The sequence below is a fragment of the Schistocerca cancellata genome, chromosome 4 (genome assembly GCF_023864275.1).
Source record: "Schistocerca cancellata isolate TAMUIC-IGC-003103 chromosome 4, iqSchCanc2.1, whole genome shotgun sequence".
NCBI lineage: Eukaryota > Metazoa > Arthropoda > Insecta > Orthoptera > Acrididae > Schistocerca > Schistocerca cancellata.
In genome coordinates this window covers 559,364,214-559,378,460 of record NC_064629.1, presented here as the reverse complement: position 1 = coordinate 559,378,460, position 14,247 = coordinate 559,364,214, and the positions used below count along the sequence as shown (strand labels likewise).

At 41.7% G+C, this 14,247-nt stretch overlaps 1 protein-coding gene across 1 annotated transcript in view; it reads left to right on the top strand.

Moving 5' to 3' along the window:
- The window catches only part of LOC126184324 (uncharacterized), a 99,572-nt gene that overhangs the window by 70,580 nt on the left and 14,745 nt on the right, over positions 1-14,247 (top strand). The window contains exon 5 of the mRNA XM_049926700.1: positions 9,474-9,588. Coding sequence (XP_049782657.1) covers positions 9,474-9,588 — 115 coding nt within the window. The remainder of the gene's footprint in view (positions 1-9,473; positions 9,589-14,247) is intronic.

Here is a 14,247-nt window from a genome sequence, read left to right as displayed (position 1 = left end):
CATGACAAATGAATCATTAATACTAAAACCCCTCACTATGCAAATATTATACCAGGTGCCACTGAATACGTTCCTTGAGGGTCGCATTTTTTTCCGGCAGTATAGGAAGGATTATTGTCACCAGTAAATTGTCACGTCATGAGTCTTGCGAGCGTTATTGCACACTTCCATTTGCTTCGGTAGTGGAACTCATTTCTGATACGTGAGCATGCAGCTACTGTCATACAGTTAACTACAATTTACATGTATAGTAAAGAACAGAAATACATTTTATTGTGCGAATTTCGAAAGACAAGCTTGCAGTTTGGTGGTTATCACAATGAATTTTTGTACTTACAATTCCTGATAGTCAGTAATGAATACATAATGAACGCTGGTATTATAGCAGCTGCACTAACTGGTGAAAAAATAGGGGCTCTTGTTTCATTAACTAGTAGGAAGTGTTGTAAATTTATTTTATACAGGGTGCAGAGTGACCTTTTGCTGTAGTCTCTCGTCTTTCTGAGTTATCTTTCAAAGTTCGTTTAGAAAATAATGGATATTATGAATTGTAAGTGTAGCACGAGAACATCCTCATGAGAATATTCTTTACACGTCTAGCCAACATGAATCAAAATCGGTTTTGTATTAGACTGGTTGCATGTGTGTATACTTCTTATGAAATCGCAGCCGGATATCAAGTTCCTGTTATTCCAGTTGTTCGACGGCTTTTGTTGCGGAGAGAGTATTAGAATAGATTTGTTGGTACAGATGGGATTAAACTAATCCACTTTGATCCTATTCGGTAAGGTACTTACGAGGCCGTGCTTAAAAGTAACGCCTCGGAACTTTTTTTTCTGTTCTCAATATCGATTGAGGTATTACGTGTCATTCATGTTACTCGGTCGACTTTCCCGATTTGCTGACGCTAGTACCGTCCCTCTGCCACTAGAGGGCTCCGAAATGTAGCATGTAACATGGCGGTGTGTAACGTAACTACGTCGCTGCGTGAAAAACAGCGTCCTGTAATCTAGTTTCTAACGACACAAAACGTGCCTCTAATTGAAATCCACAGAAGAATTAAAGCTATGTATGGTGAAGATTGTAGAGATATCAGCAATATTTAACGTTGGATTGTTCGTGCTCGTAATGAAGGAAACGGTGGTGCTAACGTGTGTGATAGAGCTCGGAGTGGACGACACCGTACGGCAACCGACGAGATTTTTCGGAATCAGGTTGATGAGCTCATCAGAGAAAATCTTCTTCCAAGCTGTGGTGCATTTGGAATTCTTGCCTAAACGCACCACCATAAACTCTACAAGGTACTGCGAGACATACAATTCTGACTTGGTCCCATCCGATTCTCATCTGTTTCCAAAACTTAAAGGACACCTTCGAGGAACTCACTTTGATGTTGATCAAGGAGTGCAAGCAAACGTGAAGTTGTGGCTCTGTTAAAGAAGTCAACATTCCACAGTGGCGGTACCAACAAATTGGTCTCCTCTTGGAGAAATTTGTTCGTCGTCAGGGTGACTGTCTTGAGATATAAACACGTATACATGAAGAATAAGGATTTACAATGTTGACAGAGTTTGTTTCATTTAAAAAGCTTTGAGAACTTTTCAGCACGCCTTTCTAATTATCTCTCGTTAGCCCATAACTTCATATTAAATTGGAGTTCTCGTCTGTTAACTATTTGACAGAAATCACAATGTGCTGAATCTAATAATTTTCCAGGCAAAGTTATTGCATTATTTTCTTCCGACTGAGCTATATGCGGCGTACTCTCACAAAATTTAAGTGAAATTTAGCCTTGAGATTGTGTCGCAGATACGTACCATGGCTATTTGAACCTGTCATTGTAGGTATGTGTCTAATAACCGAAGCGTAACAATTCATCACGATGAGCACAAAACTTTTTGTACCTCTGCTTACAAGAAAAAATGCTATTTAAGCTTTTAGCGTCAGAGGGAAGAATTCATACAGTCAATAATACTTGAGTAATTGATGCTGGTGAACTCTAGATGGAGGAATGGTGAACTCCGTCTTCAAATGTTCCTTCAAAACTGAAACTTCAGCAGTACTACTCCCATTCTGTCACTAAACCACTAAAAAGTGTTCGGAGTAGACGTTAAAAACTGAAAACAATCGTTGAACTCCATAAGATATGGGGACATGACTCAAACTTTATATAAGGTTCAAGTGATTCGCTCCCGTTATAAAGATAATTTTCCCTAAAATCCATGTTTGTCAAGAGGAAATGAACAGTAGCATGTTGTACCGTTGTTGCATTAATTTGTTCTGCGAGCGGTGCTGATGTTCAAGATAATAAAAGCGGGTTAAAAGCTGTGAGCTGTCTGGGGAAGTTAACCTTGCATTACTGAGCAACTGTTCCACCAGGTATCCAGTCTAGCTTACTAAATTCCCAACCAGACTAACATTAATTATAATCTTTTAATCGTCATACGACAGCCGGTGATATATATATATATATATATATATAACTGAACTGGTGCCTTATTTAGGATTGTGAAAATGTGATTTGTAATCTTACGGAACACATAAAATATGGAGCCAAGATTGGGAGACTGCATACAACACTGTATTTATAAAATACCACACGAAGAACGTTGAAACATATGCAAGAGGAAATTAACCACAACCAACCGATTCAGTTTTCACCCAAAGAAATTACGTTCGTAGCGCAATCCTGTCCGTCATGTAATTACCACAAACTGGTATACTAAATTCATACTAACTCTCTGTGAAATCTTCCCGAAAAGAATAGCTGAGGGCTACTTTGATGATTACACCACATGCTTCACGTGGTCAACTTGGTTTACACAAAGAGTGTAACTCCACAATAATTTTGATAATTAAAATAAATTAGATCGAAAAGCAATTTACAAAAGAAAAACCTCGAACTGGTTACTATCGTCTTACAATTAACCTGATGGGTCAAACAATTGTATAAGCACGTGGTACTGGTCTCACAAAGTACACCCCACGTGAGTTGAACATAAAGAAAAGTTATATTGAAAAATATTGTCAAGACGAGACCTTATAATCTCACACACATTCGCATTTAAGATTGATGATCTTAGTTAGAGTTACTGATCAACACGTGGTTCCACTTTACTCACAAAGTAGCGACAAAGCAACTACTGGAAGATATTCTGAACTTCACACTCGAAATACACTGCGTTGCAATTTAAGATAACATTAGATATTTTAGAGCTAAACCTGAAATAAAGGTGATTAAAATTTTCAGTTAGGCTGAACATAAGAAATCCATTGTCCTACGGACTTAACAGACACGCACTTAGCCGGAGATCTTACCACTTCAGACACTCGTCGCAGACAGACTGCCGTGGGTCCCTCCTGAGGGGTGCCTCACAAATACAAACGGAAGTGACTAGAGAGGCAGCTTCCTATACCAACATGACAAGGGACGGACAGGACCATACTAAGAATAGAAACCTCTTTGCTTCTAGAAAGCGTAGCTACCTGTTCCGACGTTGGTCCTACTGTTCCCAAGGAGACAGGCTTGTCTGCTACCATCAAGCATGCAACTGGAAATACATTTGCTCATTCATCCTCTCACACAGAAGGGAAGGGGGATAACAGTATCTCATCATATACAGTATACAGGGTGATTCAAAAAGAATACCACAACTTTAAAAATGTGTATTTAATGAAAGAAACATAATATAACCTTCTGTTATACATCATTACAAAGAGTATTTAAAAAGGTTTTTTTCACTCAAAAACAAGTTCAGAGATGTTCAATATGGCCCCCTCCAGACACTCGAGCAATATCAACCCGATACTCCAACTCGTTCCACACTCTCTGTAGCATATCAGGCATAACAGTTTGGATAGCTGCTGTTATTTCTCGTTTAAAATCATCAATGGTGGCTGGGAGAGGTGGCCGAAACACCATATCCTTAACATATCCCCATAAGAAAAAATCGCAGGGGGTAAGATCAGGGCTTCTTGCAGGCCAGTGATGAAGTGCTCTGTCACGGGCTGCCTGGCGGCCGATCCATCGCCTCGGGTAGTTGACGTTCAGGTAGTTACGGACAGATAAGTGCCAATGTGGTGGCGCTCCATCCTGCTGAAATATGAATTGTTGTGCTTCTTGTTCGAGCTGAGGGAACAGCCAATTCTCTAACATCTCGAGATACTGTAGTCCAGTTACAGTAGCACCTTCGAAGAAAAAGGGACCAAAAACTTTATTGGCTGAAATGGCACAGAAAACGTTCACCTTAGGCGAGTCACGTTCATACTGAGTTGTTTCCCGCGGATTTTCAGTGCCCCATATACAGACATTGTGACGGTTGACTTTCCCGTTAGTGTGGAAAGTTGCTTCATCACTAAACACAATCTTTGAAACGAAAGATTCATCTGTTTCCATTTGAGCAAGGATAAAATCACAGAAATCGATTCTTTTAATCTTATCAGCTGCAGACAGTGCTTGAACCAATTTCAGACGATAAGGTTTCATAACTAACCTTTTTCGTAGGACTCTCCATACAGTTGATTGTGGAATTTGCAGCTCTCTGCTAGCTCTGCGAGTCGATTTTCCTGGGCTGCGAACAAATGCTTGCTGGATGCGTGCTACATTTTCATCACTCGTTCTCGGCTGTCCAGAACTTTTCCCTTTGCACAAACACCCATTCTCTGTAAATTGTTTACACCAACGTTTAATACACCACCTATCAGGAGGTTTAACACCATACTTCGTTCGAAATGCACGCTGAACAACTGTCGTCGATTCACTTCTGCCGTACTCAATAACACAAAAAGCTTTCTGTTGAGCGGTCGCCATCTTAGCATCAACTGACGCTGACGCCTAGTCAACAGCGCCTCAAGCGAACAAATGTACAACTAAATGAAACTTTATAGCTCCCTTAATTCGCCGACAGATAGTGCTTAGCTCTGCCTTTTGTCGTTGCAGAGTTTTAAATTCCTAAAGTTGTGGTATTCTTTTTGAATCACCCTGTATAAAAGGAAGCGGATGTAGGTTCCGTATGAGACTGTGTGACATGAATTACATATAAACTGTGTTTAAAAGTGTAGTAATGTGACAGATCGTTCTTGTTTATGTGTAAAAGTAACACGTTTCACTGCTCAGTCTCCTCCCAGATAGTCAGAAACACCACAGTAAATTTAGAAGTGGAATGTATGCCGTAAATGACAACAGATTTAAGAAATTAACATGAAAGGAATCCAACAGAGACATTTCAATGTCACGTCCAGACGTTCCGTAACCACACCAGTAACTGGAAGCGGACAGTTGATTTGATTGTCTGACCTGCATTCTAAATCGTTTCTACACCTGTAGAAATGTAGAAAATATTCAGAGTTCAAACAAGTAACGCAACTAACGTAAAATTGTTTTCTGCTTAGAAATCACAAATACAGAAAAAAAGTTTATACTTTGTTCTATGGTAGTATACATATACAATAAGTGCATGATGCTTTACATTAGTGAATAGCACATTTCATTTACATTATATTTAGTCAAAATTTTAAAACTATGTATCACAGATGTGCCCCCGCTTCAGTTATTGTATGCCCATTATATAGAGGTAATTTTAGTATCTTTGCGTGAAGTATACCGTATTGCACAAGGCCTAGTGAACATACATTTAGTTGTGAGATCCATTCACTTTGGCGACAAAGAAAGAAGTACTGCTTGGTTAGGAGCTCTATATACAGAAACATAGACAACTGACGGATACTATACGTTGGCACAGGAACAAGTGATTCTTCGCAAACAAAATTAGACTCTTAACCACCCACACACACCAATATAAACAAACACATTACCTCTGTAATGTGTCTGAATTACTAAGAAACCAAACTGCTGAGGTCATCGGTCTCTAGTCTTACACACTACTTAAACTAACTTATGCTAAGAACAACACGCATGCCCATGCCCGAGGGAGGACTCGAACCTCCGGCGGGAGGGGCCGCATAATCCGAACATGGTGCTTTATACAGCGCGGCCACCCCGTGTGGCACCCACATTACCTCTGTTCGTAATTGTACTATAGTGGCCGGCATGAAGCTAGGGTTCCAAGGTCATCTCGCCGTCTTACAGCATTGCCAATTTAGGGTAGTGATAATTTCGAATGTTCGTAAAAATTAAAAAAATGTTGGGGAACTCTATTTTTAGTCTAGAATATGATGGAGTACTTTCCAAAAGAAAATTCTTACTATCTGCTAGGGGAAAAAAATAAAAGCCAACGTTACAAAAAATTCTAGAGGAAAATAAATTTTTACATCAACCTGTAGTAGTAACAGAACCACTAATGTAATTGGACTGTAAAGAAAATGTATATATATGGATATCCTCAAAGCTTACAGATGCGTATGCTGCGTCTTTTATTTCGAAAACAAAAATATTCTGAGATAAAAAATAAAATATTTTGAAAGGTGTGAAGCTGTGCCGACTGCGTAGCGAAAAATGTAGTCGCTGATGATTTTCTTTCTGTGGGACTGTGAAGAAACTTCCCGGGAGAAAGTTCTTAATAAATTACAAAAATTATTTTTGGTAACATTTCAGACATCATCATTGTATCGTATCACGTACAAAGGCAAATTACTTCTGCGATATTCCGTGCGCAGCAGCACGCCAGTCGTTGTAGGCCATCGCCAAGAGTTTTGTTCGGGCGGCTCGCTTTAATATGACCGAGAATATTCCCTACCCCCCGAAAATATTTAACTGGTTGCTAATACAAATCATTCGTCACTACATCCATCACTCAAAACGCCAATATACGCTACGCAAAAGCAATTTCAGTTATTTTGAAGCCAATATTTTCACTGAAGTCGAGCAAAATGTTTGTTCGAAAGGTTTTGTGGAACCCGAGTTTTATCTAAATTTGCTGTAAGCCTATTATTCTAAGCACATAATACGTGCTTGGTACAAAAAACCTCGTTCTTACTACTGCAATGTCCCCGTCTTGGGTTACAAATTTCGTCCATCATTACAGTTTCAGAATTAAAAACCAAGTGTGCGGAGAAGACAGTCCATTGAAGTGACTGGCCAGAATAATCAGTTTTATCAGGGACATTACCCCATATTTCTCTATACATCGGATAATACAATTCTACGTTCTAGCTTTTTGTAAAAGTCGTCAGATATCATAGATATCTATGCTCTTCACGGAGAATCAGAAAAGGTGCTGAGAATGTTCTGATGTCACTGCACTTTTTATATACGAGTATACAATCGATACAGAAGCACCACAACGTTTTGTCATTTTATGAACTGCATTTCGCTTACTACGAAACAGCCAGTAAATCCTTCTATGATAAAAAGGAGTTAAATTTCGAATGTACAAGTAAACCAAATACAGTAAGATTATATCCGAATGTAAAGACATTCGATACAGGATTTTAGGAAAAACTGTTATTAATTAATGCAGAATTGACAGTCTTATTTTAACTGACAGTTACTGTAGAGTAAATTAATCGCCACCACTTGTGATAAATTTATCAGACGTCTACTGTAAGGGAAAAACATTCCCTGTATGTCCTCTATAACTGAAATGAATAGACAAACATTTAAACCAAGTCATCTTTTTACATAGACTGCACTTACCTAAACTGAAGAATATTTTGGGTCCGTGTCTTCAGATTGACTGTCACTTGTTTCAGCCAGGTGTATCATCACAGATTGCACTATGGGGTCTCTTAAACCCTGCTTCAAGAAATCAGTTTCTTGCAATGCTTCTGCGTGTTTTACGCACCTCTCCCAGTCCTGCTGAATAACATTGTCAAGAGCTTCGTGTGTTAACTTCTCGACATCAGCATGTTTGAAAGTAGTATTTCTTTTCGCTACTTCTCGCTTTACTTGTGCCCATATCAGTTCAACAGGATTATACTGGCAGTGATACGGTGGTAGACGTACCACTTGGTGTCCCATTTCGTTTGCCAGTTGATCTAGTTCGTAAGTCTTTTTGGCATCTACGATTTCCTCCTTTGACGGGAGTTAAGCCTTCGTTTCATCGACTGAAAACGAAACATTTTTTCTCTTTAACCACTCCATAATATCTGTCTTGCGCCAATTTGAACGTGGCAGGTTTTCCATCTGAATGGAGTGGTAGCTGGTGTTATCCCTCACGATAATGGACCCTTCTTCCAGCGCAGACAACAGTCAAATAAACCAATTCTTAAAAACTTCTCCATTCATTTCTGAATGGTAATCGGATTGGCAAGAACTTTTCCCACCACAAAAAACGAGTTTGGCCACTGTTATAAACCCTGTGGTTAATGAACCAGCATGAGCGATGATTAATCGGCCACCTCTACCAGTAGTCACTTTCAAACCGCCGTTTCCTTTGGAGTCATGCCATATATACTTATTGGTGTGATTCTGTGAAACCCAAGTTTCATCCCAGTACACTACAGGCCTGGTGTCTTCAGCACGCAAGAAGTGCATTGTACTCAAAAACTTCGATCTTGCAGCTGCAATGTCTCTGCGTTCCATTAAGAATTTCCGTCTGTCATTACACCTCTTGAATCGGAAACCAAGGGAGAGGGGAAGACGAAGAGCGAAGGTCTCTGAGCCCCAGTAATTAATTTTTTCACCGGGGTCAGCCTGTATTTTTTTAACCATTTGAACCCTTCTGTGTCATAATATCCAAGTTCAGTTCTACGCACGAGCTCTTTGTTAAAATCGCCGAAGTCAGTTGATTTCCGTTCACGTTCGTATAGCTTTCTTGGAGAATCGAAACACTCATTCATGTCTGGAGATTCTGCCAATGACACAGATTTGCTAATACGGCATTCGGTTGACTTGGAGACACCACACGCTTTAGCAATAAATTTAGTCAAAATTTAAGTTATTCTTCGCTTCTTCACTGTCGGGCAGATCAGTAAAAAACTTGACTGCATTCGATATGATAATTTTCGATTGTCTACGAATGTCTTTCCGCCCTTTACGCACACCGACTGGAGGAGTACCACAAGTAAGCCGTTGCTCCGGCATTGTTGTCCACCACCGAACACACGTCAAATCATCTTTCTAAAGACAGTACGACGCTGAGATCAGACGTGAACACTCGATATAGCACGGCAACACTGAGCTTTTAGCTGCTCTGACCTACCGCACCGCTGACGGTACCTACAGGGCAACAAAGCTGAGAGGCGGGCGAATCACAGCCCGTAGCCCCTGCTGCGGCAGGCAGCGGCCATGACCTTGAGGACTCTAGTGCCAGCCACTTTAAGAAGAAACAGTGAAAATGCTCCCGACACGCCTTATCCATTTCGTTTCTTGAGCTTGTCAGTCCTGTGTGAAGTAGTTAATACAAACTGTGTCTTAAGATTAATTAAAGTAGTTCATTGAGTTCTGGACAGGTACCAGAAATCACATGTATTTTACCTGTATTTTTGAGCCAACGTGAGAACTTCGCAATCTAAATTAATTTTCTTTCGTGTGCAGGCTTCCTGCTGCCCATAACCTTTTATGTGTGTTTCAGCTCTTTTCAGGACTACCTTCAATGTTCGCTGAAAATCGTTCGTCAGATATGTGGGGAGGAAACTGCCAGATTCACGAAGCATTTCCTGGATCGAATGTCATCGTCTTTGATAAAGGTGTGTTGGAAAATTTCTCTTGGTATTTGCTTCGTATTTTGATATAAGCTGTTGATCTCGATGTTATCATTATCATTGATATGTTTGTACAGGGTGATTTCGTGATGCCTTACAGGGATGATGGTGAAGGGCTACTGTGTGAATTTGAGGTAAGGTACCCTGTTCCGTGAACGACCGAATCGAAAATTATAAGCGAAAATCGTTCTGATACCTCTGATAGTGCAATACGTGTAGTGGTATCTTGCTTCTAAGACTGTAGGTTAGGCAACTTTCAGAGGTGGTACTACGAAGCAAAACAAGAAAAAATATGCCGAAAACATGGGCTCTAAAATGCATACCTCAAGAGCTATGAGCACTCGTTCACTAGGAGAGATGTGTTTCACAGTAGCGAAGATGAATATGTGTAAGGTATACGTTTCAGAGTCCATGTTTACTGGACATTGTTTTCTTGTTTTGATCCATACTACCACTTCTAGAAATTTCGTACCCTACAATCTTAGCATCAACCTTATTGGTACAAGCATTCCAGTGTCAGAGGTATCAGAACGGTTTTCCATTGTAGCTTTTGGCTAGGTCGTTTCCGACAAGGTTCCCTTACTGACACTAGTAGGCTTCTCCATCACCCTTTAATGTTTGTAACAACGTCACGAAATTACCCTGTATAATGCACTAATAACTGATATTGCTTCTCCTGAATTTGTTAAATACATATATAGGAATACCGAGTCTCGCAAGCCGAGATTTTGTACACTGCCCTACCAAAAAGCGAAACCCCAGGAAGCCATGGTTTGATGTCAATATAACTTCATACGTGTACACTACATATGCGTGTATGTAAGTGATTACAGTTGCACGTCTCTATTACAGGTAGCACGCCCACCAGAGTGCATTAGTGTTGTTCGCGTTCAGTGTTGTTCAAAAAAATGGTTCAAATGGCTCTAAGCACTATGGGACTTAACATCTGAGGTCATCAGTCCCCTAGACTTAGAACCACTTAAACCTAACTAACCTAATAACATCACACACATCCATGCCCGAGGCAGGATCCGAACCTGCGACCGTAGCAGCAGCGCGGTTCTGGACTGAAGCGCCTAGAACCGCTCGGTCTCAGTGGCTGGCTCAGTGTTGTTACCAGGCCTGGTACGTAATGGGGGAAAACAGCGTCAGATGTTGAATCATCACTGTGAAATACACGGAAGGTACGGCGTTCTCGTCTGAGACAGCGTTATCAGAACTTGACAGACTGTGGAAGGTGCCTTACTGTGAGTCTCCATTTAGTCGGCTGGTCATATCATGCAATATTGAGGTTTTTGGGCCATTCAGATATGACAATGAACCGAAGCTGAGCTACTGGGGAGTGCGCGGGCATGCATGCGCTTCGTCAAGGTTCCAGCGACCATAGCTGAACCAACGTCTGAACACCGCAAAGGATAATAGCCGTATTGTGTACCAAGAACACCATAGTCCCATCACATATGCGCCAGCCAGCCAACAAGTAAGAAATTCTCTGTAAAATTCTGTGACATACAGCACCATTGTTAGGGGACTAGAAGCAGCCGGACTGTTGAATTACCGTCCCATGCCTATGCTGCTTAGCAACTCAAAACATATGTCTGCATTCGGAGTAGTGCCATGACCTGGAAGCACGAGCTGTTGGCGAACGCGTCGCATAGGATTCTGTGATGACCCGCGTTTCTACACTACCCAGATGACTATAGTTGGCTAGTTTGGCGGCGATCTCTTGAGAGATGCCACTCTTACAATATTTTGGAAAGGCGTGACGATATTACTCCTGGCGGCAAAGTGTGGAGAGCCATCGGGCACGATTTCAGGTCATGGCTGGCAGTGATTGAAGGAACTCTGAGAGCGTAAGGGTACGTCACGGGATCCTGCATCCTCGTATGCCACCAGACATGCGACAGCATCGTGTTGCCATTTTCATCAGGATGATGCTCATCCAGACAAGATGCTTGTTTCTATGAACTGCCTATGTTGTGCTGATTTATTCACATGGCCAGCAAGATCCACAAACCTGTTTCCGATGGAACAGTGTGAGACGAACTAGGACGTCATCTCCGTCCTAGCGCCAATATTCGGGATATCTAGAACTCACAGTTGTGGGCCAACTTGCCTGCCATGGTTTTATGACAATCTTCCGAACTGAATCAATGAATGTATCCAAGCAAGAGTGAACGCAGCGCCACAGTGATAAGTTGGTTCATATTGAAAAGTTCTTTGTAAATTTCACTCTGCTTTATAATTACTGACACCGTGACTACTGTGGACTATGTCATCCCTTCGTGTTTGCTTCCTTCCCGGCAGTGATGAAATCTTTTATCAGAATAAATGTCGGCGTCACAAGACCAGAATTGGTCAACAGTGGTTTGAGGAGCATGATTGTGAACTCACGTTCATATTTTGGCCACCAAATTCTCTTGATGTGAACATATCTGTGATGCTATAGGACGCATACACCGCACCCACAAACCGCCGGCCCTCAGTTTACGAGAAATGAACGACTTGTACGGGGAAATCTGGTGCCACATTCCTCTGGAAACCTACCAAAGACTTATCGTATCCATAACACATACAATAGTTGGTGTACTGAATTCCAAAGGTGGACGAACACACTATTAAGCAAGTGGTTATAATGTTTTGTCGCATTCATAATTCGTTGGTACCGTAGTTAGACACAATGTCACAGGGCGTTCCCAAAATTGTAGCCGTGTATGGCCATTAGTCCTAGCCAGGTTACAAGTTTTCATGACGACTACTTCGTGCATCACAATATTAGGAAATATCATAAGAGCTACAATTTTATGTTCTATAGCGTCTACACTCCTATTCACCTGATGTGTCAGATAGTCAGACTTCGTTTTTCCTTTCATTGTCACTGGGCGCCTGAAACAGAATCATTCATAGGAATCTCTATAAATATATCAAACGCTCTCACTTCTTCATCTGAACTAGGACACCATCTCTAATGACCTTGATGGCACGTCCCCAAGAATCGTAAAGTAGAGAAGTCTCATTGAAGCCTTTAGCTATACGCTGTACGGTCAAATGTATCCGGACATCTATTAGTGGATATTAATATTTTTTGTGTCACCCTTCGTCTTTATGATGGCATGAACTCTGCTGAGGACATTTTTAGTATGGGTTCTGAATATCGGTGGAGGAATGACAATCCATTGTTCCACAAGCGCGGAAACCAGAGAGATACTGGTGTTGGACACTGGGCTCTGGAGCGAAGTCGACCTTCTGACTCATCCCAAAAGTGTTCCATTGCATTCAGGTCGGAGCTCACGGCAGGCCAGTCCACTCAGGAATGGTATTTTCAACAAACCATTGTATAACAGCTTCTTCTTTAGGACAGATGGCAAATTCATGCTGATACAAACAAACGTGTCCAAGCTGTTCCTCTACTGCACGCAGTACACAATGCTGTAAAACGTGTTCGTATCCTTCCGCTTTTAGTGTTTTCTCAAGCGCAACTTGGGGGCCACACCGTATCCACGGAAAACACCCCCACACCACGACGTCACCTTCTGCATATTTCAGTGTTGGCATTACACTCAATGACAGGTAACCTTCTCCAGGAATTCGCCAAACCTAAATCCTTCCACCGGATTGCCACAGAGTATAACGCGATTCATCACTTCAGATCATTCCTTTCTAGTCATCCTGGCGTCGCTCTTAACACTGACTATAGAAATGTGTGTGTTATGAGGAATTGATCGTCAGTGTACCCCATAACTTTTATCTCCATGCTCTGTGTCATCGTACTAGTAGGACTGCTGCTAGCACTTTGGAACTCGCAAGTGACTTCTTTCGCTGATTTCAAGCGAATTTATACAACCACTCTCCGCCAACCTTGATGGTCCCTATATACTTATATGGGTGTCTCTTCTTTCGGACATGTCCATTGATGACCTGCAGGCGTCTAGAACGAAATTAGAATTACATATTAATACCTCCAGCTGCCGACGGGCGTTGATATATATCAACGGAGACAGGTGAAAATGTGTGGCCCGACCGGGACTCGAAGCCCGGATCTCCTGCTTACATGGCAGACGCTTTATCCATCTGAGCCACCGAGAGCACACAGGATAGAGCGACTGCAGGGACTATCTCGCGCACGCCTCCCGCGAGACCCACATTTTCACTTTATATGTCCACACACAACATTCGTAGTGTCCCTACACAACACACTCATTACTCGTGGAAGACATTCTTACCAAGTCCCGTAAGAGTTCGGGTAATATGTGTGCATCCGCACAGAAGAGGAAGATCATGGCCGGTATTGCCAGAACTATATACTTATATGGATATGTCCAAAAGAACAGGCACCATATCCATATAAGTATATAGTTCTGGCAGTACCGGCCATGACCTTCCTCTTCTGTGCGGATGCACACATATTACCCGAACTCTTCAGGGACTTGGTAAGAATGTCTTCCACGAGTAATGAGTGTGTTGGGTAGGGACACTATGAATGTAGTGTGTGGACATATTAAAGTGAGAATATGGCTCTCGCGGGAGGCGTGCGCGAGATAGTCCCTGCCGTCACACTATCCTCTGGGCCTTCGATGGTTCAGATGAATAGAGTGTCTGCCATGTAAGCAGGAGATCCGGGGTCCGAGTCCCGGTCGGGGCACA